General features: G+C 36.3%; 1 protein-coding gene across 17 annotated transcripts in view; it reads left to right on the forward strand.

The window, feature by feature from the left end:
* Positions 1–26,505, forward strand: part of ptprt (protein tyrosine phosphatase receptor type T) — a 342,074-nt gene that overhangs the window by 236,475 nt on the left and 79,094 nt on the right. For 5 of the 17 annotated variants that reach the window (XM_055214314.2, XM_073870461.1, XM_073870460.1 and 2 more), the window contains 6 exons: positions 1,725–1,757; positions 10,582–10,617; positions 11,001–11,030; positions 18,295–18,446; positions 25,602–25,679; positions 26,313–26,348. In XM_055214314.2, the coding sequence (XP_055070289.1) occupies positions 1,725–1,757; positions 10,582–10,617; positions 11,001–11,030; positions 18,295–18,446; positions 25,602–25,679; positions 26,313–26,348 (365 nt within the window). The remainder of the gene's footprint in view (positions 1–1,724; positions 1,758–10,581; positions 10,618–11,000; positions 11,031–18,294; positions 18,447–25,601; positions 25,680–26,312; positions 26,349–26,505) is intronic. The other 12 variants (XM_055214334.2, XM_055214332.2, XM_055214333.2 and 9 more) reach the window with 10 other exon arrangements.

The following is a 26,505-nucleotide window of genomic DNA, read 5'->3' on the forward strand; positions in this document are numbered from 1 at the left end:
GGAGTCATATAGACTGTTTTATCCAGCCCAGTCTCACGAAATTTCGTTATATAGTCACGTATTTTTTTGATTCTTTTTTCGTGCTATTATCACGAAATTTCGTGTTTTTTCGTGATCATATAACGAATTCCTGTTTTCGTGTGATTGTCGCGTGTTGGTTGCTCGACTGTTTTTTCCTATTTTCTTACCATTGTCGCTTCGGTTTGGGGTTAGATTTACATAAAATGACATCCCTAACCAAACCCAACTCTAACCCTAACGCCAGGCGACATATAAAAAAATAAATCAGAAAAAATAGTATAGATCAATATATAAAGTGACATTCTAATGCAAGCACCAAATCTAACCCTAAACCGAAGCAACAATGGTTTAAAAATAGGAAAAAACCGTCAGGTAACCAATACGTGATAATCACACGAAAACAGGAATTCGTTATACGATCACGGAAAAACACGAAATTTCGTGATAATAGCACGAAAAAATAATAAAAAAAATATGTGACTATATCACGAAACTTTGTGAGACTGGGTAGTTTTATCAGATGCACATGCGTTGTCGTTAAAGTAAAAAATTTATTGTTAATTAATTTAATTAAGTTAGTTTGACTACTTTTGGATAAATCTGCTGAAGTATGGATTTCTTGTATTTGTCTCTGTGCACATTAGGCTGGAATCGTAGTATTTTAATATTTAATTTAAGTAAAACATATCACTTATAAATATGATTTGATTTTCTGTTACTGTAATAAAAGTTTTAAGACTTAAAGGTGCAGTGTGTAACTTTTAAAAGGATTTCTTAACAGAAATGCAATATTATATACAAAACTATGTTATCAGTGGTGTATAAAGACCTTTCATAATGAACTGTTATGTTTTTATTTCCTTAAAATGAGTTGTTTTATCTACATACACCGCGGGGCCCCTTACATGGAAGTCGGCATTTTGTGCCGACATGTTTCTACAAAATCTTTAACGGAAATGTCTCCGACTATGACATGTTTGTCCTGTGGTGCCTTCCGTAGCTTCTCTATGCATTTCGGTGAACGGTGTACTGAGCATTGGTTGCAATTCGCAACCTCACCAATAGATGCCGCTAAAATTTACACACTGCACCTTTAAACGTACCTTAAAAGAAAATAATGCAAAAAATATTGTTAGGGATCCTTAATCTTTGAGAAAAATATATCTTATTTATTTTAAATTCCGACAGAAATAGGATACAAGCATGCTGGCAGTTTTCCTCAGATTCACTCCATTGCAGTCTATCTATAAATGTGCACACTTTAAAACTCGCCTCACATGGTAATGTCCGATACATTTTGAAACTGGCGAATCTATTCACTAGACACATTTCGATAGGAATGTTTTAACCCATATCGTACATTATGAGCTGATTTATTTACCTTCGTTTTACAGTGCCAGTTCATAAACCATTACACAGAATGTGATTTACTGAAGCGTTTGTCTGACACACATCGGGACATCGTAACATTTCCATCACAACATTCACCTGCTCATTCAAGCTTCTCCATTTCAGCTTGTATAAATGAGTTCAAATGAGTTGCATGCAGCGCAGTATATATTTACTGACTGTTTGGCCAACCACAGGAAAGATAATACAATATTTTATAAACTGATGGTCTGAAGGTGATAGTGTATGTGTGTGTATTAACCTGTAGACTCACACCTTGTCTTTATTCCTCTCCTCTGCGCTGCGTCTGCTAGAGAAATCCACACCTGGAGAACTCTAAGTGTGGGGTATTGTATGTTTAATTCTAGCCACAGTTCGCATCCTCAGCCCGTTCACCATTTTGGTTTATTATGGTGACTCCATTTGTGTCAAGTTTACGCTTTTACATTTATTTATTTTTTTGCTTCGTTTTTCTCATTTACATTTTGGCACATGCACGGACGCTATCATCATTTGCTTGTAATAGTTGTTATACACAACCGAGACAGCAGACGACTCCGGGCCAGATCCACACTGGATTAGCGCCGGAGCTAGTGACTTCGACGCGGATCCGGCCCAGAGTCGTCTGCTGTCTGGGACAACACATCCTCACCCCATGTCGTCAATATTTGACGACACTTGACCATTCGTCAATATGTGACGGGGAGGGTATACCTTTCGCGTCATTTTTTGATGAACTGGGGACTTCAATACTATTACGTCCGTTGCATTCTCTTTCCTATTTTCTTACCATTTTCGCGTCGGTTCAGGGCCAGATTACGCAAAATTAAACAGTGTACGCAAAATTAAACAATTGTCACCTGGCGTTGGGGTTACAGTTAGGTTCGACAGTTGTCACCTGGCGTTGGGGTTAGAGTTAGGTTTGGGTAGGGATGTCATTATGTAAATCTAACCCTAAACCGACGTGAAAATGGTAAGAAAATAGGAAAGAGAATGCAACGGACGTAATAGTATTGAAGTCCCCAGTTCGTCAAAAATGACGCGAAAGGTATACCCTCCCCGTCACATATTGACGAATGGTCAAGTGTCGTCAAATATTGACGACATGGGGTGAGGATGGGTTGTCTGGGAAGCTTTGTTCCAAAATTTTGTGTACTACCCCACGTGCAATTTCACGTAACCTCATAAGCGACAATATATAGAAAGCAACACAACACGGCATGCAAACAGCTCAACTCTATATTGTATTGATTTGAGGTGGAGTTTAGCATGTTGCTAAGCTAACAATGCAATACTCTCATTAGCCATAAAAGAATCTACTCGCTAAAAAATGCTGGGTTATTGGATCAAAAACAGACAAACCCAACCAATGCTTATATTTGACCCAACAATGGGTTAAAACAACCCAGTATAGGTTTAATTACAATAAGATCCAACGCTGGGTTGAAAATTACATTATTGAGAGTGCAAAAATATCACAATGCATTCTGGGATTGCTTGGTTTTTGACATGCAGTTTTCCACTACAATGCACTGTAAAATAAAATGCAGCTTGAAGTTAAAAAAAATTGTTTTTGCAAGTTAATTTAACCTTCTATTTTAAAGGGACACTCCACATATTTTGATAATATGCTCATTTTCCAGCTCCCCTAGAGTTAAACATTGGATTTTTACAGTTTTGGAATCCATTCAGTTGAACACCGTGTCTGGCGGGTTTCACTTTTAGCATAGCTTAGCATAATCCATTGAATCTGATTAGACCGTTAGCATCGCGCTCAAAAATAACCAAAGAGTTTCGATATTTTTTCTATTTAAAACTTGACTCTTCTGTAATTACATTGTGTACTAAGATCGACGGAAAATTGAAAGTTTCAGTGCCCGAAAATTGAAAGTTACCAAGGGGACTACTTTCGGTCACTGCATAATATCATTGCGCCTGCTGCCGCCTTGATACCGCAGCAAAGTCCTTGATTATTACGCCAGAATAAGAGTTATCTGCCTAGAAAATCTCAACTTTTAATTTTCCGTCGGTCTTAGTACAAAATGTACCTAGAGAAGAGTAAAGTTTTAAATAGGAAAAATATCAAAACTCTTTGGTCATTTTTTGAGCACAATGCTAATGGTCTAATCAGATTCAATGGATTATGCTAAGCTATGCTAAAAGTGGTACCGCTAGACTCGGAGATCAGCTGAATGGATTTAATTCAAGGAGAGCTGGAAAATGAGTGTATTTTCAAAAAAAGTGAAGTGTCCCTTTATGTTGACATAAGAAGTTGAACTTAATTTGTTAAAATAACATAAACAATATATTTTGATTTGATATCGTTACTTATAGTGTGTGGCTTTAGAGGCAACATACATACTTACATTGTAATAGAGATATTGCATCAGCAACACACCTTACAATGCTGTATGTAGGTAGCACACTAGTTTTTGGATGTTTTTTGTAGTTTAAAACTTTTGCTTGCTTTCATTGTGGCCTTAGTTTGGTGTCCATTGTGATATGTTTATGCATTTTTCATTCTTGTTGTAATTGCTTGCTATGCGTTGTCACTGTTAACAGTTAGAAACATCTCTGCAGTGATTTGTGCCGAGAGCTTCAAGGGTGGTTCAGACATCAGCGTATTACCATATTAAAATAAGTTTAATTTCGACAGCGAATCTCATAGCCTGTTAGATCACCTTCTCGTAAATAGCATTAGCATGTGTCCCATGGCGCAACAATTACAGTGAAAAGGGCACTTCATGCACTCTTGTTCGCTCAAAGAGTGCCTTCCAATGACACTGCCACAATTCAGGCTAGCTGGTAATTATACCTCTGCAATCCTGTCACAACATGGTCCTGTGTGCTGTTAAACTAATATGTTGTGTTCACGAAGGCTGATTACTCCCACACCATGCCACCTACACCAGATATGTATATTGGATTTAGCTTAAAGCTCGGATGTTGCCAGATCTTTACAAAATCCACACTGCCTTTTTATGCGACATTATCAGAGAAGACATTATAACGGAGGTGCTAAAGGTAGTTTGGCTCGGATTACAGAGAGCAGGCAGTAACAGGTGAACGATTTTATGGTTTTTGGCAGATTGATTCGTGTAGAAATAATATAGCCGGTAAAGTGGCTGTTTAGATTCAGGGCTCTGAACCAAAAACCTGCATCGTTGGCTTCTTTATCAGGTGGGCTATTAAATGAAATGTGAATCTAATACCATAAAAAGAGAGATGTAAAAAAGGTCTCTTACAAAACACTTAATCCAAACACATTGAAATATCCATAGCAATATCCAAAATGCATACAGTATTTTATTCATAGCTGGTTAGTAATGATTTCTACATGTATTTGTGTAGTAGTATTGATGTCCTGACCTACAGTACTGTGCAAAAGTCTACAAATAGATTTGTTGTTTTTGCAATGTTATAGTAATCATATATAATTGTTTCTCAGTGTCTTTAATAGAATGCATCCGGAAAATAAAGGAAATGTGTGTATAGTATTAAAGACTATATAAAAAATGTACACTTATGTGTCAAGTTTTTAGGGTAAACTCCCCTTCCACTTGAGCAATAGCAGGAAACTGCAGGATCTCTTAAACTTACATGAAATTAAATTTTTAATTTTAAATAAATTAGTCTGCATTCTGCTTAAAAATGCTTAAGATGTTTTAGTGTTTATAGTGTCAAGAGAGGTAACACTAAACACAGACAATGACTAAAGAAGACATTCAGTCCTGAATTTTTTTTTACATATTTCCTGTATTTTCTGTTTGTATCTTCATAATATAGGTTGAAAAGTAAATATGGATGGACATTAAAACTTCTAAAACAAGTCTGATGGCCTAAGACTTTTACACAGTGTATATCTACGCTTAAAATGCAGCATTTTTGTTAAATCAACATATATTTTCATGCTACTTCAACCTCAACTAGTTTTTGTAAGTTATGTCACCTATTCACAGGTCAACCATTACAAAAATTAACCATGGTTTTACTACAATAAAAAACTGTAGTAAAAACATGGTAACTAAGGGTGTGACGATCACAAAATTCACGGTTCAGATCACATATTTTTTTATTTTTTGAGGCACGGATCGTATCATTTTTCGGATCAACAAAAAAGGGGTTGGAAAATCTAAAAACAAAAAGAAATTACAAACATTTATAAACATTTAATAAAGACCAAAGTTGCTCATTAAGTAAGGTCTAAAATTAGCATTAGGTACAGAAATCAAATGAATTATAACACCATCTTTATTGTATAAATTAAATATATTATTATTTTTTTAGAGCTACAGAAGTGATTTTCTCTTTGTCTTTGGTTGTTTGATTAACATTAATGACACAGAATTAAGTAGGTTAATTGAGGTTACTGTCTCTTTAAGACCAAATAAGAACAGACTGGTTTCTGATTCTAATCTATACATAAACTTAAGACATAATTAAATGTTTTATTAGAAAAAGAATACTGTGGAGAAAATGTTGTTTGTATGTGCCCTGTTAATAACAGAAAGATTTTATGTTCGCTTGCTTTTTGAAACGCGTCTCTCCGTGTGTGCACTTTTGAGTGTACTTAAACCCGCGCACGCACGCACACACAGACAGAAGTAGGGTGGATTTCAAACAGCGCAGCAAAAACAGTCGCCCCACTAAAAATTTTACTTTGTTTTTTTAGCGCCATGGTTTTGCTTATTGTTGCCTAATAAATACACCAAAAAAACAAAAAAAAACATGGTTACTACACTTTTACCACAATAAAACCATGGTTAATTTTCGTAAAGGAAAAACTTAAATTGGTATGTAGAATTGACTTGCAAAACCAAATTTTTTACAGTGTAAATGACATCTGTCACGATATAGTATGCTGATATTTCTGGACCACAAAACCAGTCATACGTTTGTACAGGTATATTTGTAGCAATAGCCAAAAATACATTGTATGGGTCAAAATGATCAATTTTTTAATGCCAAAAATCATTAGGATATTTAGTGCAGATCATGTTACATAAAGATATTTAGTAAATTTCCTATTGTAAATATATAAAAAATGTTTTTATCATTAATAATATGTGTTGCTAAGGACTTCATTTGGCGATTTTCTCAATACTTCGATTTTTTGCACCCTTAAAGGAACAGTATGTAGGATTGTGGCCAAAACTGGTATTGCAATCACAAAACTTGTGTCTAAAACTGGTACTGCAATCACACAACTGGTGGCCAATACACAAAATGACAACATAAACATCAATGGAGGACTACAACTCCACTTTTTAAATGACAATATCCTGGCCAGACTACTTTTGTCAGTGATATAAGTATTTGAAATGAAAATGATTTCTTAATGTTTAGTGACATATCAGGGCCATTTTATGATTAATTGATATACATTTCTTACATACTGTTCCTTTAAATTCCAGATTTTCAAATAGTTGTTTTTCGGGCCAAATATTATCATATCCTAACAAACCATATATCAATGGAAAGCTTATTTATATATAATGTATAAATCAAATTTACTGGTTTTGTGATCCATTTACTCAACAGTTTGTAGATTTCCTCCTGGATTTAATATACAGTAGCTTGGGATGCCACACACACACACACACACACACACACACACACACACACACACACACACACTCACACTCACACATACACATACACATACACACACATAGACGTAAGGCAGCGTGACCCTGTACTATACACACGAGACTGTCTCGCACATGTACTGTATGTGGTTTCGATCGGTGACAGTGCTGTACTTAGACATAAAGCATTTTGGGATAAATAATAGATGAGTTGCATAGAAGAATGATGGCATAAAGCACTAGTCCTTTATAAACGATCAATTTAAAGGCACAGTTTACCCAGAAGTAAAAATTCTGTCATCATTTACTCACCCTCATCTTTATTCTGTTGAACACAAAATAACATATTTTGATAAATGATGGTAACCACATAATTGACAGTTGACTTTCATAGTAGGAATAATAAATACTATGGAAGTTAATATAAACTGTGCAAAATATATTCCAGCAAAATAAAGAAACTCATACAGGTTTAGAACAAAATGAAGGTGAGGAAATTATGACAGAATTTTATTTTTTTGGGTGAACCATCTCTTTAAAACTATTTAAAGGTTTCAAAAACATACCATGGTACATCAATATGGTAATATTCAGCACTTGCATACATACAAAACTTTGTTCCTTCTAAATTAGTTGTGTAGTTTAGCCGTAGCCATTTGCAGTGTCTAAGATTTTGTTGTTGTTGTATACAGTTTTTATATTTAGGGGTATATTTGCTACTGTATATTCTCATTTAGATAGCTAGCTATGTGTGTGCATGACTTTGTGCATTCAAGCCTGAATGAATGAATGAACAATTTTCCTTTCTTTTTCTATTTATAGTCATTAACTAAGTTGTCGTAAGGTTTTGGCAGTTTAATAAACAAAGCACTCATTTCTCAAGTCATAGAAAGATTGTTCAACTTTACTTAATTTCTTTGCTCCACGCTTTCTCTACGTTGGGGTGTAAAGTCGCGGCATGACCACGTATAGCATTGCGTAACAGACTTTCTCCTCACACCAGGAGCTCGTTTCATTTCAGGAATAATGATGAATCACGTGTAGCCCCTAAAATAACAGGCCACTTATGCCGCGAGCTCCTCGCCGTTCTTCTCTATTAATATTTATGGCCACCTTTGCTCGCCGCTGCGCTCTTCACTTCACTCTCTTTTATTAATATCAGCAGAACAATGTCAGCAGGCCGCTTTAAAGGGCCATTGAGACGAAATGGCCAAAGATGGATGCGCTCGCCGCATATGCATGCCGTAGTACCAGTCGACTGTATGCATCTGTTTCGGCACTGTCGGGTCTCGCAAAGCACATTAGCCATAACGGCCCATATCTAAACTGTGTTTTTATTGCCCACAGAGAAGTCACAGGGTCTTTAATTATATATTTACTGTACTTTAGTACTATGAGGAATTATGAAAGTGGAAGAATTTGGGCAAGGATTTAGTATGTGTGACTAAATGTGACGCAATCAATTATTAAATTAAATCGTGATAAGGAGAGTTTGTATTGTTGTAAACGTTGTTATAGAGTTTAGTTATTTTAGTAAATGGTGGAAGGTTGTTAAAAATAGTTTGCTTAAAGAATATGCTAATATCTCGGGATGATGCTTGATTAAAGGCGGGGTGCATGATCTCTGAAAGCCAATGTTCATATTTGAAATCACCCGAACAATCACGGCACTACTCCAATAGAATCTGGACCTTCTTTTGATAGACCCGCCCAACACATACACAACCCAGGCATTGATGTTGTTAGTAGACACGCCCCTTACTGCTGATTGGCTATAAGTGTGTTTTGGTACTCGGCCCGACTTTTTCAGAAATCATGCACTCCGCCTTTAACATCGTTAAGTTTAATATAATTATAAAGTTAGCGTAAAAAACAAGGGGCGGCCGGTGACTTCTTTTTCGAGGGCGCACAATGCGAAGCTCGTCACAACATGTATGTAGCCCGTCATGTGTGTGGCTCGTCATTTCAAAATATGTGTTATGTGAATCATGTGCATCATGCATCTTGTCAAAATACAAGCAGAATGCTGCAGACCCTTCGAAGGGGTTTATGATTCTCACCAGATACTCATTTAAAGGGGACATATCATAAAAAATTTTATCCATGTTAAAATGTTATAATTGGGTCCCCATGTTTTTATCAACCTAGAAAATGTGAAAAAGATCAACCCAGTAACTTAGTTACTTAGTAACCGTTCTCTGCAAGCATGTGAAAAAACAGGTCATTAACATTTGGCTCTCTTTGTGATGTCATGAGGGGATAATACCGCCCCTTAATCTGCATTATCCAACCACAGCACTGCCATTTAGTGCAGAGATCAACTCATTTGCATTTTAAGGACACACCCAAAAACAGCACATTTTTGCTCACACCTACAAAGTGGCAAATTTAACATGCTATAATACATTATATGTGGGGTATTTTGAGTTAAAACTTCACATATGTACTCCGAGGACAACAAAGATTTATTTTACATCATAAAAAAATCTTGTGACATGTCCCCTTTAATGTCATGTGCAATCAGAGTTCAGTATTAAGTTAGTGTCTTGCGAGTATTTCGTGAACGTCTCTTTTAACATAAATCCTTTCGACGCGTGTGCAGCAGGCACTTATTTTGACATGAAACATGATGCACATGGTTGACATGACGCAACAAACACATCTTTTAAAATGACGAGCCACATACATGAGACTCCGAACACATATTTTATATTTGCGCCCCTCGGAAGAGAAGTTACGGATCGCTATTGTTTTTTTTATAAGTTCAAAGTTTTTATAAATTTCAAAGGCTATTTGAGCATTTCAGTTACGCGTGGCAGATTTGTTTCGGGAGTGCATGACGCTTTGAGCGGGAAGCAGACTGTCGCAAATGCGCTAATTAACAAGTTTACTTCACTTGCATGTCACAACCAATATTACAGGGAATCAAATCACCATTAACAGATACCATCTGGTCTTTATTATGCGATCAGACTGCTAGTGCTGTCCTAGCTTAACACATGTCATATCCTTTTGTCTCTTCCTGGGAAGAATCGGTCCACAGAGACGTCAAAATCAAGACGCGCTATGACAGGACCTTATTTTGGAGAAGCAAATAGCGATACGTTCTCCAACTGCTGCTCTTGTCCTCTTCTGTATTTCTGACTGTGTTTGTGTCATAAAAGAAGACAATATTTCATGTCTGTGAAACACTCACCATTCCTGTCCATTCCTGTATTTGTCCACACAACTTCTCTTTGTTCTCTCTCAATCCACACATTATTAATTTTTTCACCTGAGCCAGATGTGCAGTTTCATTCATTTCATATATTGTTTAACAGTCACGTTTACAGATGTAAAGGAATATTAAACATTCTCATTATTTATTAACCCTCATGTTGTTCCAAACCAATTTTCATGTGGAACACAAATTCTGAAAATCTGTTGGGTTTTTTTGCAAACGAAAGTCGAGCTGTCAATCTCCAAAAAAACACCACTCAACATGTCACAAAGTTAAAAAGACAAGCTAGAAAATGTAAACTGTTGTGGTTTGGAAAAGAGCAGCGTACAGATTCTTCCAATTTGTTTCTTTTGTGTTCCACAGAAAAAATGATAACGGGCAGGTTTGGAACCACATGGGGTGAGTAAATAATAACAAAATCTTAATATTTGGTCGAACTCTTCTAATAATAGATGTTTTAAAATCATTACTTTTAAAATTTTTAAAGTCAGATGTACCTTACAACATCAGCTAGTGGAAATTTAGTTGGCAAGGCTTTAAACCACATTAAGCTGCATAGGATTCGTTCTAGAGTCATTCTAGATTAAATTATATCTATACAATATATTAAATTAAATCATACAAGTTATCATTTGCACACAGAACAGTGGCTAGATTCCAGTATTTTTGTCATTGTCTGTCTCATTACGATATCGATCACTAATCAATGTGTTTGTCCTTTCTTTGGATTGACTTTGGTTTATTTTGGTTTATTTTATTTTGTCTTTATTTCGCTGCTTCAGAAGAAATGCATATTCCTACTCATATTACCTGTAAGTAGCATTAAACACAGAATATATCATATCAACATTCCCTGTCATATTTATTTGCTTTGCTAAAGTTTCTTAGGGATATTTTTGGATCATACCTTTAAAAATTTTATTACATTAGTACTTATATTTCTACAGAAAAATTAAATAAATGAAAATTATGTAACTTTAACTCGACTTTGCCATGGTGAACAAAGCTGCTTGTAATAAAGAAAAAATATTTTAGAGTAACATTCAACTCATTTTTCAATAGCCTTCCTTCCACCTACATGCTGTTTGTTTGCTTATAAGCAGGCCCAAACGGTATCCGCAGATTTTCGCGGAAACTTTGCAGAATTCCGTGGATTTAATGCTGTCGTTGACAAGCACACATATCCTGTGCTTGAGCGTGTTTGTGAGCTGTCATTGATAAGCAGTACAGTACATAAACCCTGTGCGTGCTGTTTGCTGTGAACGTTTTTAATGATAGAGAGCATGAACTATTTGATATTTGAGATTAAATAAAATTTACTACAGAGTTAAAGAGATCTCACATGACTCTGTGGTCTATGTGACGTGACAGTCAGCACATGGTCCTTTCAAATCCATTTACAAGATGAATGTTTAATATAAAGTATACATTGCGTTGTAAAAATGATGAAATTATCTCTAGATGTATGCTAAATTCATAATGAGAACGTATTTACACAAGCTTTTTATTCTATATAACACTATAAACAATAATATATGTAATTTTATTTACAAACTATAATTGTATTTTGACATGCACATTATCTGGTTCATGTTGGTCCAGTTTAATTCAGAGGACTCAATGGTTTGGTGTATTAATTTTTATTGTAAGCCTTTATTAAAGTAATTATTTCAGTTTCATAATATTTCCACATTAAACTCTCTAATTTCTTTTTAAAACATTCCGTAAATTAAAAAAAAAAATCCGTAGATTTTTCCAAAACAATTCTGTAGATTTTCCAAAACAATTCCGTAGCTTTTCCCCAAAAATTTTCATAGATTTTCGACAAAATGTCCATAGATTTTCCACAAAATTTCCGAAGATTTTCCCAAAAATTTACATAGATTTTCCCAAAAACTTTCTGTAGATTTTCCCACAGAATATAGATTTTTCCAGAAAATGTCCGTAGATTTTTCCAGAAAATTTCCGTAGATTTTCCCAAAAAATTTCCATAGGTTTTTTAAAAACAAATTCCGTAGATTTTTCAAACATATTTCCGTAGATTTAAAAAAAAATCAATAGATTTTCCCACAAAATTTCCACAAATTTTTCCAAAAAAAATTCTGTAGCTTTTACCCAAAAATTTCCATAGATTTTCCCCCAAAATAAAAAAACAGTAGATTTTTCCACAAAATTTCAGTAGATTTTTCCACAAAATGTCCGTAAATTTTCCGCAAAATTTCCGAAGATTTTTCCCAAAAATTTCCATAGATTTTTCCAAAAACTTTCCCTAGATTGTTCCACAATTTCTGTAGATTTTTCCACAAAATTTCCGTAGATTTTTCCACAAAATTTCCGTAGATTTTTCCTCTAAATTTCCGAAGATTTTTCCACAAATTTCCTTTGATTTTTCCAAAAATTTTCTGTAGATTTTTCCACAAAATTTCAAAGTTTTTTCCACAAAATTTCCCTAGATTTTTCCAAAAACGTTCCGTAGATTTTTCCACAAAATTTCCGTAGATTTTTCCACAAAATGTCTGAAGATTTTCCCCCCCAAAAATTCCGAAGGTTTTCTAAAAAAAAAATTCTGTAGGTTTTTCCAAAAAATTTTTTTTAGGTTTTTTCCAAAAAAAATTCGTAGATTTTTCCAAAAACATTTCTGTAGAAAGAGCAAAAAGGCTTCCGCTGGCCCTGCTTAAAACTTACCAGGCAAACTGAAATATTATTATTTATATTATATAGGCATACAGTTTAAATTTTCCTTGTGTTTAGGTCAATTGATGTCACTATGTGCTGTTACCTTATTATTATTAACTATTTCTAGTTGGCCTCAAAACCCATAGATCTGTTGACTCAAAGGCTATAATATTTCTTCTCGGTTACGCTTAAACTATGCTTTGCTATGTCAGCTTATACACCTGCCTCTGCATTTCATCTCACACGACTGTTTGATTCGCTTCTCATGCGGCAGAGCCTTGCCTCAGGATGTTTATCTCATGTGTAAAGCTCAGATTCACTTACTATGTGCATTCTTTCTAGAGTCTCCTTACTCCTGAAATATAGATGAAAGTAATAACATTCATAAGGACTTCTTTCAATAGTCCAGCATCTGAGAGAGCTACAGGCTAAAGCTATACTGTAACCACTATGCCAAGATCTTACCCACAGCCGTAGAGCTTTCATTAGTTTTACCCTTAATGAGGTTATTTTATGGATGTGATCACAAGTGAGGTTGTTATGCACATTCAGGTTTAGTAACGCTAGCTTGGGATTTTTACTGTGGATTTGTCCTCATCCAATCACAGAAGGGGAAACTGTGCAAAGATACGTTAGACGCAGCTTTGAGGAATTAAACCCTATTGCAATCCAATTCAATACAGTAACTAATAGGGATGAGAAGATTTCCTGATTCGCTTGGTGCATCAGCATAAAAAGTTAACGATGGGATGCATCAGTTTAAAAACTGTGCATCGGATACAACTGAGCATTTGCATCGCAATGAATAATTTTTAACATATTTTGCATCGAAAAAAAAAACAGATTCATTTATGTATAATTATTAGTAGATGTGCTATACTTTTATTAATTAAACAGTGATCAATATTTTAAGATTGCTTTCTTCAAACTGTTATGTTGCTATGTTTTGCTTACCTTGTTGTGTCGTGGGAGTACAGTTGGTGAAAGTAGTGAAACACAGAATGGAGTTTAAATTATATATAGCAGTTTAAATTATTACAGCAGCAGCGGGAAAGTTAAGGCGTATAGCTAAAATGCAGAATGGAGTTTAATTTATTAGTGCAGTCCTCCAGTGTAATGGATTTGACAGACGCCGCTCTGATAAGTGAGACATAGCGCTAAATTAGAGAAAAAGTGAGTGGATCCAATATCTTCTTAAAAAGTGGTCTTATAATGGTTCCAACGCCCATGTACAAATCCTATCTGTACTATATTAGATTGCATAGCATCATACTTTTTCATTGCATCAAACTGCATTGAATGACATTGTGTTGAACCAAATCGAAATCGTATCGCATTGGTAGCTGCTTCATATGTACATTTAATGTATTGTATCATAGGCTATACATCGAGATGCGTATTGCATCGGACTCAGTTATGGAGATGCACATCCCTAGTTACTACAACTCATGGTTGTGTTAAATTGTCTAGATTAATTTAAACCAACAGTTGGGTTTGTCCATATTTTACCCAACTGTGACATGAAACAACCCAGGATTTTTTTAGAGTGTACACGTCAGTGGCGGCCGGTGACTTCTTTTTCCGAGGGCGCTCGATGCGAAGCTCATCACAACATGTATGTAGCCCATCATGTGTGTGGTTCGTAATTTCAAAATTTGTGTTTGGCACGCCGAGTGGACCTGTGTGCATCACGTGTCCCGTCAAAACAAGTGCCTGCTGCAGACGCATCCAAAGGGACCATGATAAAAGAGACGCTCGCGTTTGCCAGACACTCGCATAATCTCATACGTAATCAGAGTTTAGTGTTAAGGGAGTGTCTTGCATGTATTTTGTGGACGTGAGCGTCTCTTATATCATAAACGGTTTTGACGCGTGTGCAGCAGGCACAGATTTTCAACCAGAGTCTTGACCGTGAACACAGGAAATCTCACAAAATCTCGCGAGACTTCAGAATAAACATGGCGGACGTTATGCAGGAAGAAATTATAGTGTTAGTGTTTGGAATGATTTTCACAGAAAAAGGTTTGGGTGAAGTCGTGGAGACATGGTCTATACAAGTTCACTTTGCATGAACTTCGCTTTGTGCTGCACCATGACTGCTTCCGTCTTCCATCATCTCGCTTTCTGATTAAAAATTGTTTCGTTTTACGTGATAATCTCAAGAGCGTGCGCGCGTTTGTCCTCGGGGTTCCACACATCAGGATTTCTGATCGTTAATATTAAACATGTTTAATATTTACGATTCGCGATCGGGGCGGCTCCGATGTCAGGTTCAAACAATTTTAACACACCTCACACCAAGGGAAAATCTGATAAGATAATCAGTAGAACCATTAAGATAATCGGGACATAGCTAGGATTGTCGGAAGGGAGGAAATCTGCCCCAAATCAGCCAAATCAGATGTTTCAGATCTTTTTCAGTGTATCTGTGTCTATTCTCTTTCTCTCTCATACAATTTACCAATAACAAAGTCCAGGCTATAAAGACTGTTTATGGCATCCTAACCACAGGATGGTGTTAATGAAGTGATTTTTTGATATTCATTAAATCATGATTACCTATAGTTTATTGTCTCTAACAATATGACTAAAATATGGCTCTCCAAATGAGACCCATTATTCTGGCATTCAAAAGATCTTATTATTTGATAGCTTTTATATCATCAAATAGTCCTGTTACTTTTAGGACACATTAATGTACCAATGCTTGGTGATTTAGGAGCCTTTATTCTGCCGTAAAAGATGTTTGTAGCACACAGGAGTTTCGAATATAAAAATGAATTAAGACTTGTGCTACTTTAGGGTTGGGAACTACGTGAATGTGTCTACATTGGTTGATGCAACAAAGCTTGTGGCTTGCAGTTCATATTATGTTATCACAGTTTTATTGCTGTACAGTCATTACATTGATTAATGGTAAACAAAATGAAAGGGAATGATTATTGCTTCCTAATTTTGCTGCAACTTCTGTTAAATGATTTTTTTTCCTCTTTTGAACCACATCTACCAAAGTTGCAAAATGTTTTCTCAAACCTCAGACCCCAATTTTAAAGGTTGGCCTGGTTTTTAAGAAGGCTAAAATGTTATACTTCATCTATAAAAGCTTTTTCGGATTCCCAGAAGAGAAAATAACACAACGTGGAGTTATTTTCAGTCGAGGCCTGAAGGAGAAGGGAGCACATATTGAGGTCAAACGCTGTTCTGTTGAACCTAAAAAATCAAAGAGTCATTTTATTGGGAGAAGTCCAATCCACTACTGACAATAATATCTTCCTTCAAGATCTGTGCAATAAAGTCTGCTAAGATTTAAGCTCATACAGCTGGACTCGCTTTAAAAAATGTGACACATTTATTGGGGCGGTGAGCAATAGGAGCGTAATCAAAGCAGCTTTATTTTTGTGTAGGCCACTGATCTGTATCATGGTCAAATGCACTCCGTACATAATAAAAGATTACTGCTGTTTACCTAGTTATTACCTCCAGTAATGATAGATCAAAGTGGTAATCGTTGCATGAGTGAATTCAGATAAACAGGATTGTTTTATTTTGCATAGTCATTTAACTCATTCCCCGCCAGCATTTTTTGTAAAGTTCCTTCTAAAAATATATAAACACACAAATATATAAAATGAAAGAACCTCTATATTTTTTCTCTGCTTATAAATTCTTATGGGTATTTTTCTTTAAAAATATTTTTTGTAAAAAGCTGAAATAATTGCATTTTTGTGAAGAAAACGATTATCAAAACATACACGGAGTGTAAAATTAATAAATAATTTTTTGCTTCAGTTTTTTATAAATTGGGTAAATGCACCATTTAGTGGATAATCGTAGTATTACTGTGGGTTTACACTAGCCATGTTTGAGGCGTCGAATTCGCATCTAACGCGTCTAGTTTTGTCACTTGAAAACTTTGAGTTTACTCGCTCAAAAAATTCATGCGTGAAATTCTAGTCAAGACATTCACACGGAAATTCGCTTCATGGGCGGGGCTTCTGCGACTTTGCTCGCTTTCTGTAATCAAGTCACTACTAGAGCAAGCTCCTGATTGGTTATGTGGCGCGTTTTTTTCGCCAAAGTTCAAATTTTTTAACTCGCGCGTTTTCCGTGGCCATGTTCAATTCGCGCTGTTTGCGCGAACTAGACGCGTAAATGAGGCGTAATCGCGTCTACCGCGCCACGCTATACGCCTCATTCGCGCCGCGAGACCTCCAGGCAACATAGGCAACAATTTCGGTTAGTAGACACACCCCTTACATGCCCCTTACTGCTTATTGCCTACAAGTGTGTTTTGGTAGTTGGCCCGACTTACTTTTCCAAAGTTTTTTTTAAAAATCGCGAACCCCACCTTTAATTGACGAGATAACTTGTCAATGGCGGGGAAAGAGATAATGCCCTATTCGTATGGCAGAGCCCCTTTATGCAGACATCCCACCTCCCTTGGACGTTCTGGGAGTATCCCACATAATGATAGCGCATCCCAGATTCCCGCAAATTATGCTAAATACCCAGAAATCAATTATTTGGTCAGGTCTCAGTCTGATGAGACTGACAATATGATGCGAGAGCGTATCTTGATTGGTCTCTCTTTCTGATAACTAGATCAGTTTTTGGTGTGGGCGGGCTTTCAGTCGGCGTCTTCAGTTCAGTATATCACTGTAGTTCATTTGCATTGTAGTATAGATTACAAAAGTGTCAAAATAATGCATTTTTAGGTGTCCTTCACTCATTAGGTGCAATTCGTTTTAATAGCATCACTGACTAGCTTCTAAAAGAGCTTATTGAAGTCATAACATGATATAATAATGTATAATTTATATATAATTTATTACAGTCCCACATCCCCTGTTTTGTGGGATGGGGCGCAATGAGCTACCTCCTGCATATCTGATATGCTTCAAAACGTTTTTTACACATTTCAATGTCTAACATTGAAATTGGCCATATTGGATTTGTTCTTCATGGCAAGGTTGTGAGTTTTCGCTGCCTTGATTTGACTACACCGGGTATGTGATGACTTTTATTTGCTTTGGCATATATCACTGCAGAATAAATATTCATTACAGATCTCTATAGTTGGTAAATATATTACTTCATGTCGTGTGTTTGCTCGGTGTGCTATTGTCTTGTGTTAAAATACCTTTAGTGTTTTGGCAATGTTTGGATTCGGTGCTCTTATGCTGTTGTACGTTTAATATCTATAGCTCAACACTGGCAAGTTCAGTGTTTTTTAACTGATTTGAATGAACGACACGTGCCCAAAACAAACAAACCTGTGCTCAACAGACACACTGTGAAGTACACAGCGAGAGTTTGCGCCAGCCAAAAGCATTTCCAGACACTGAAGTGTATGCACTTGAAGCTGTTTATGAACCTGTCGTGTTGTGAATGGATTTGAAGGAAACTGGCTAAAAAGCAGAAGGAGACGGCCAGCAGCAGTACGCAAAGAGAGATGGGACCGGTCGGCACGGCAGATAAAAGCACGGGGAAAGTCAGCACACTCCATAAGGACGATCCGTTCTCCACCAGCAGCCAGGACCTCAACGGATTCTGTGAGTTCAGCAAATATACGAATGTGACTTTATGATTTTGCTGCTCTGCTTTTTTATGATCTTGAACAAATGTTTTGTGGTTTAGAGGAATGTTGGCATTCAGTGAATGGAAGAATGAATTGGAAAATTTATAAAGGAATGGATAAATAAACAAATAAATGTAAGAAAGAATAAACAAATAAATAATTTAATGAATGAATAACTGAATCATGTAACAAATGAGTGATGCAATGAATTAATGAAAGAATAATTAAATGCATTTAATGAATTAATTTGCGAACGAGGTAACCTCCTAAAGCCTCATTTCTAAAGCGTGTGTACGCACGGATTTAATCATAAAGTGTGCGTATGCAAAAATCCATATTTTTAAAAACTGTCTTTGACGTGGAAAAGTGCTTAGCGCCACGTCAGGGTCTGAGCAGACGTACGCACTTTTGCTTGTACAATTGCTGCAGGTTTTTGTAAATATAAGCCATTCTTGCTGCTCGAAAAGGGTTTAATTATTGACAAGCACTCCTTTATATGTCAATGGCAAGATTATTTGCGATTTTATAGATTTCGTTCGGTTCGGTTTATGAATCACGTACGCATTTTTGATAAATGATCGCAAGATCAAATGTACAGTAGGTTTCTACGCAGCATTTTATAAATGAGGCCCCTTGTGTGTTTACGTAGACATCAAAACACTTGTGAGTTATTGACCACAGCAACATATATATCCCTGTCTATAACATTATCTTTTAAAATTAAGTTTTTCTGAAAATTGTACTTCCCCCCTGCTCTCCCCTACTTTCTAGCATGCTTATACAAATTTTGGACGTTCCCTTTCTAAACTTCTTCTTTGCAAGTCACAAAACCCAAAGTCCTCAGGTCACGCAATAGCCACATTTTCTAAAGAGCAGCATCGCTCTTTCCAATCTCAGGTGCCATTACTGCAATCACGCAAACCTCTTGCACATACCACTATCATGCTAATGAGCTCAGAAAGGCTCAAAAGTGGTCAAAAGGGTCCAGCGATCTAGCGTTTTTACTCAGCTCACCATTCTTCCTGATTTTCTATACAAACCGTCTAAGCATAGATCGGCCTGTGTCTCACACTATTCAGCGATCCACAGATTGACCGGCGCAGGGAGTTATTTTCGGAGCCGAACAACATGGACCCAGCACTCTGCATATCAAGAGACTTCGCTATTGACTTGCCGGTTTAAAAGGCGCGGAGGAGAAAAATGGCGAGTGGCATTTGGACTAGGCGTTTTTTTTCTTTTCTCCCTTTCATTCTCAGTTTTAAGTGGGGTCTGGCATGCTGTGAAGCGGCTGTAATTAGGAAGGGTCTTTCTTAGTCGCTTTCAACACAAAATGTCACCGTGGCCTTTGTGTACAAAATCATTTGGATGGTACTGGAAGAAGAAGAAGAGGAGAGAGAGCGAGATACCGAGAAAGAGAGAGGCGTGCTATTATGCGTAATGATTATATTTATTTCATTTAAAATCAACGCTGATTGACCACGGCTTGTGTTTTTCCCCAGATGGCCAAAGCGATATCCGCAAATGCCGCTTATTTATGTGCTTATTTTGGAATATTTCAAGCATGGAGTAATTGCAGACCATTATTGTATCGGTTGCTTGTATCTAATGGTCTGAGAGTCAACATTACGGCACAGTGCAAGATCTTTATTATAGACATGAATCTCGGCTCTGAAGTTAAAAATAATTCAGAGCGCAGCCTGCTTCATAATTGCTGTTTGTGAACAGTTCTTTAAAAATAGTGTCTAAGAAATGTGAGGCACAACTTAACAACAATATTCTGGCTTTACTTTAAAAAGGTTTCTTAGCTTTAATGCATTTTTATTTATAGTGTACGGTTTGGGGAGGTGTAGGTTAACACTGTGGGTGTGCCAGAAAAATCACATTTTATAGTCGGGAACATTTCGATTCAGATTGGTTTAGGAAATAGCAAGCAGAAATGATGCAAGTCAGACTCGACAGGTCCAGGTACTGTAAATATCCAAGCTCAGAATAAAATAAATCTACAGACTTTTCCTATTTAACATTGCATATAGATGGAAAAATCTTGGAATTCTGAGGCATGGTGAACCTAATGCTGCGTTCACACCAGCTGCGGTAGAGGCGTCAAGCACGAGACTTTTCAATGTTATGCCAATGTGAATACGCTTTGACGCGCATCTAGAGGTCTAGCAGCGCGAATGAGGCGTTTAGTGTGGCGCGGTAAACGCGATTCCGCCTCATGCGCGCATCTAGTTCGCGCGAATGGCACGAATTGAGCGTTGCCGTGGGAAACGCACGAGTTCAAAAATGTGAACTTTGGCGGAAAAACTCACGCGTTAACCAATCAGGAGCTTGCTCTAGTAGTGACGTGATTACAGGAAGTGAGCAGAGTCGCAGAAGCCCCTCCCATGATGCGAATTTCCACAGGAATGTCTCAAGAAATTGAATTTTTCTCGCGGCATTCACGCGTGAATAAAGCGAGTAAACTCAAAATGTTCAAGTGGCAAGCTAGACGCAGTAGACACGAATTTGACGCCTCAAACATGACTGGTGTGAACCCATAGTAAGAGTACTAAAGAAAGAAACTACATTCTTAGCCAATAACGGCTCGTGACTGCTCAACCAAGGGGCGCAAATTCAAAATAAGCGTTCGGAGTGTTATGTGTGTTGTTCTTGTTTTCAAAATATGTGTTTGTTGAGTCATGTGAACCATGCATCACATGTTTTGTCAAAATAAGTGCCTGCTGCATACGCGTCAAAATCATTTGTGATAAATGAGACGCTCACGTTACACACAAGACACTCCCGTAACACTAAACTCTGGTTACGTATGAGATTATGTGAGTATCTTGCAAACGCGAGCACCCTTTTATCGTAAACCATGATAAAAGGCACTTATCGTCACCGCCACTGAATCTCTTAGCTGAATCAAATTAGCCAAAATATTTCATAAACATGTTTAGGTGGGTACGGTATGTGCAAAAACTGTGATCACTCGAGCCTGAACTCACGGAAATTCATACATATTTTATGAATTGGCTAATTTGTAGGATTTCGTATGAAGTGAATTGTACAAAAATGTACCATTATTAGAGAATAAACAATTATGAATCCCCCAGTGTCAAAGAAAGCAAATGGTACAAAAACATACAAATATGGTCATACGAGTTAATTCAAACCCAGCAAGCAAAAACCGAGACAGTAAAATGACGGCTAACTATAGACCTAATATAGTCCAACTATGAGTAACCCACTTCTACGCTAAATAACCTTAAATTTGGTTACATGCTGTTTTTCCAAAATAATATGGAGATGTATGATATTCCATCATGTTATGTCATCAGTTGTTCAAAGTGTTTGCTTTTTATATATTTTTTACATGTTTTAAAAGTATACGCATCGTCTATTCTTGGGCTATGGTTAGATATCTATTAGATTTTTATGGCAGCCTAAATTGCTTGCTGGGAATTAGCCACCTTGTAAAAACGTACGAATTGCCATGAGATTTCAAGTGTCTCTTTATTCATACTCGTATTGTGGTTGCCATTTTTACTCACTTATATCCAAGCCTTCCTCTTCCTTGCTTCACGGTTACAATCATGCATTATTTTTATATTGGGTATTTCGAAGATGATTCAGTATAAGATCTGTGAGCTTAAGATCCAAACTCAGCATTTCAGAAGTATTATCATTTAAATGAACAGAGAGACACCTGCCGCTCACGGCTTCACTTATTCAGCCCTTCCAGATCTCATCACATCGCTCCATGAGCTTTTGCTGCCAAAGCATTTTTGCTCTAATGGGAGCAGAGATCCTTATGTTTGCAAACACTTATGCACCTTCACGTATGAGAATTTGGGGATTTGTGTAAATGAGATTTTTAAAGTGATAGGTTATTAAAATGGAAAGTTCAAAACATTTTTAACCCTTCATATGAAAACCCAGCTAAACTCATCGTGTTTAGGGCATTCTGTGAAAATATAACCTTGATGTCTTTAATATTGACTGAGTAAGAACATTGAAATCAAACTTTGATGCTCCAAATCTCATTATTAGATAGATAAATTATAAATGATGAGACCTCAACCTGGATTTCACAGACAGGGTCACATGTGGGTAGGTTAAAAGGAGAAAGTTTGGACTGCATTGCCTCTTGGGTAATTTACCTCACTTTCATTTTGTTTGTAGTCTGTCATGGAATTATAGTCTGTACTGTAAATATTAAAAGTCTGTCTGTGATTGACTGTGAGTGCTTGTAGTATTTATTAAAAGTGCGCACATTACTGTGTACAAATGTACTATGTGAGTGTGTGGATGTTCAAAGTTGTCAATGGCATTTAAAGGTCTTGTTAACTGTGGCTGTCTGCAGTCGCTAAGTGAAGAATTTTTATTTGTCTCTATGTTTTGAGAAAGTGACAAGATTTCGTCTTGTGCTTGACCGAGTTTTCATAAAATATAGATTTGATATTAGTAAGAAAACAATGATCTTGATGTGATACAATAAACATGAGGCGAGCGTGACTATGTAGGAAATTGTGATGACCATCAATTAAGAGTTTAAGGGCGCATTCACGTTACCCAAACCAAACTGCGCCCGAGCGCGTTTGACCCCAAAAGCACGGTTTGTTTGACTAGTGTGATTGCTTTGTATCGTGCCCTGGTGTGGTTTGGTTAAAGGGATAGTTCACCCAAAAATGAAAATAATGTCATTAATGTTGTTCCAAACTCGGAAGACCTCTGTTCATCTTCAGAACACAGTTTAAGAAGTTTTAGATTTAGACCGAGAGCTTGGTGACCCTTCATTGAAAATCTACGTACTGTATACTGTCCATGTCCAGAAAGGTAATAAAAACATCATCAAAGTAGTCCATGTGATCAGTTAGAATGTATTAAAGCATCGAAAATATATTTTGGTCCAAAAATAACAAAAATTACTACTTCAGCATTACGAAATGACGATTTAATGACTTACGACTTCTGCATTGTCTTCTCTTCCGGTTCTGTTGTGAAACGCGTGCACGAGACTTAACGGCAGTAACACATCTGACGTACAATGCGGCTGACGTGTTATCTTGTGAGCCCCAGCGTTTTGTTTTTTGCGCCAGAGCCTCGTTTACAGCCTGAGGGAGGCGCACGCTGTAAGTTTGAAAAGAAAACCTTTGCAAACATGTCGCATAACACGTCAGCCGCATCAATATATATATATATATATATATATATATATATATATATATATATATATATATATATATATATATATATATATATATATATATAACGACATTGCGTGACTATTTCACGCATGGACCAGCGTGACAATGTCACGCTTTGCCGCGTTTGAGCGTGTGCATGTCACGCTTTCTGTTTGTGTCGCTGTCACGTATTGGTTACTCAACTTTTTTGTCCTATTTTCAAACCATTGTCGCTTCGGTTTAGGGTTAGATTTGGTGCTTGTGTTATATGTCACTTTAAGTATTTGTCACTTTAAGTATTGGTTTATAAAATAAAAAGATACAATACTTATTCTTTTATATTTTCTAAACTTTAACCAATTGTCACCTGACGTTGGGGTTAGAGTTTGAGAGTTTGTTTAGGTAAGGGTGTCATTTTATGTAAATCTAACCCTAAACCGAAGCGACAATGGTAAGAAATTAGGACAAAAAAGTTGAGTAACCAATACGTGACAGCGACACAAACAGAAAGCGTGACATGCACACGCTCAAACGCGGCAAAGCGTGACATTGTCACGCTGGTCCATGCGTGAAATAGTCACGCAATTTCGTGATACTGGGTTGATATATATATATATATATATATATATATATATATATATATATATATATATATATATATATATATATATATATATATATATATATATATATATATATGAAGAGTTTCGTTGCAAAACGAGATAACCACCGTTTTTTTAATTGTTCAGAAATCTCGTTTTTTGGTTGTGCATTTCAATTTATTTCAATGCAACTGCAGTTGGTTTGTTTTAATTTAAACCTTCATAACTTAAAAAATACAGCTAAGTAGCACCATAAAACAAAATAATAACATGAACATATATATATGGGCATAGATTAATCTAGATTAATTTCATACAAAATAAAAGTAATTTTTTGCATAATATGAGTTTGAGCTGTATGTAAATATTATATATATATATAAACACAAATACATACATAATTACACACAACACAAACTCATATATTATGCAAAAAATTACTTTTATTTTGTATGAGATTAATCTAGATTAATCTAAGCCCAACACTAATATATACTGTATATAAATGTAAATGTTTCTTAAATAAATACATGCATGTGTGTATTTATAAATACAAAATAATTACACATAGTGTACAAACATATATTATGCAAAAAAACTTTTATTTTGTATGCGATTAATCGCAATTAATCTTTTGACAGCCCTAATAATTTTACAGTAGCAAATGAGACTGGATAAATTAGCTGGGGCACATTTTTACAAGATGTTTATTCAAAACAAATAAAAACGATTTAGTGTTTATTGTAAAATTTTGGGTTAATCGCACTGAGGTGACTGACACAAGGGAATGTTAGCACTTCTGTTAACAGTATATTCATCCATCACTAAGTCATCCTCTTAGTTTTGTCTTTTTATGCTGCCTGATGATGCTTTTGTATAGGGATGCGCGATAATTCGCATGTGATTGTCATTGCGCATCTCGTCAGTGAAGCCGGTTCTGTGATTAGAAGTAAATTGCCATCAGCTGCTTTCAGATGGAGCGGCATTAACGCACAAACCCGTAGTTAACTGACAATCCGGGCGATTTCGCATTAATTATCGCGGCCATATCACTTGCGATATGTGTGCGATATGGCCTAGCTTGTCAGTGAACTACGGCTTTGTGTAGTAAATGCTGCTCCATCTGAATAGCAGGTGATGGCAATTTACTACTGTACTAATCAAGGAATCGGCTTCACTGACAAGATGCGCATGATATCGCATGCAAATTATCGCGCATCCCAACTTTTATAATTGTTTTTATATTCATCAGATTATCAATGTACACACTACTGTTACTAATATTACTCAAATAGAGATGTGTTTATATTCTGCGGTGAGAAAAAAAACTAAGTATTGTCTCTCTCTCTTTCCCAGCATCCTCCTCTCCATGTTCCTTCTCCATTCAGGGTAAAGCCCTGCAGAGTAAAACACTCATCAACTCATATTACTCAGGTATGCAGGTATTAGATTAGCCAGGTTAAGTGGTCAGATATCTGAACTGGTGGTGACCCAATGGTTGTAGGTTCAAATGCCACAAAGTGTCCATCATCTCCTACCATCTAATCTGCATTTACAAAACAAAACCGCCAAGGTTTTTGAGCGTCTTATTCACAGGGTTTTACCTATGCACCATCCCTTGCATGCATTTCTTAAATATTTTGGCTAATTTGATTGCTTTCAGAGTGTAGTTGAAAACGTTGTAGTGGTTTTAAAATAAATTTTCTGCTAGTAAAGGTTATCAGGTTATCACTGTTATCATTAATTCATATCCATACACACTTTTGATTGTCATCTTTGCACACTCATATAATTAACTTTATTAGAGTGCAAAACAAGATCATGAATATTCATGAATATCAGATGGGGTGGATGACATCATGACTCAATTAAACCCACAGTGATCTGTTTTGGTTAAAAAATCTTCCCGATATTTTTAATCTGTGGTGGGCGCTATCACACTTTTTATTGTTTTTCTGTAAATGCAGCTGCGCATCCATATCTTCCGCAAACAATGGAAATAAATGACCGACAGATCTCAGAACAGCACTGCACTGTACATGCTAAACATTTTGTCCTGTTTTGCAGTTTCCAAGGAGCCTGTTCCTGCCACAACATCTATAGGTAAGAGTCTTTAATCTGCTTATAAAATGTACAAATCAGCTGTAAAAAAGCAGCTTGATCATATTTGAATGTACTGTATTACTGTAGTAAGCTCTTAGGTGGATTAAACTAGTCTTTTAGTGAAACAGGACATCATTATTAACCATGATTTTGTGCA

The sequence above is a fragment of the Misgurnus anguillicaudatus genome, chromosome 8 (assembly GCF_027580225.2).
Source record: "Misgurnus anguillicaudatus chromosome 8, ASM2758022v2, whole genome shotgun sequence".
Lineage (NCBI taxonomy): Eukaryota > Metazoa > Chordata > Actinopteri > Cypriniformes > Cobitidae > Misgurnus > Misgurnus anguillicaudatus.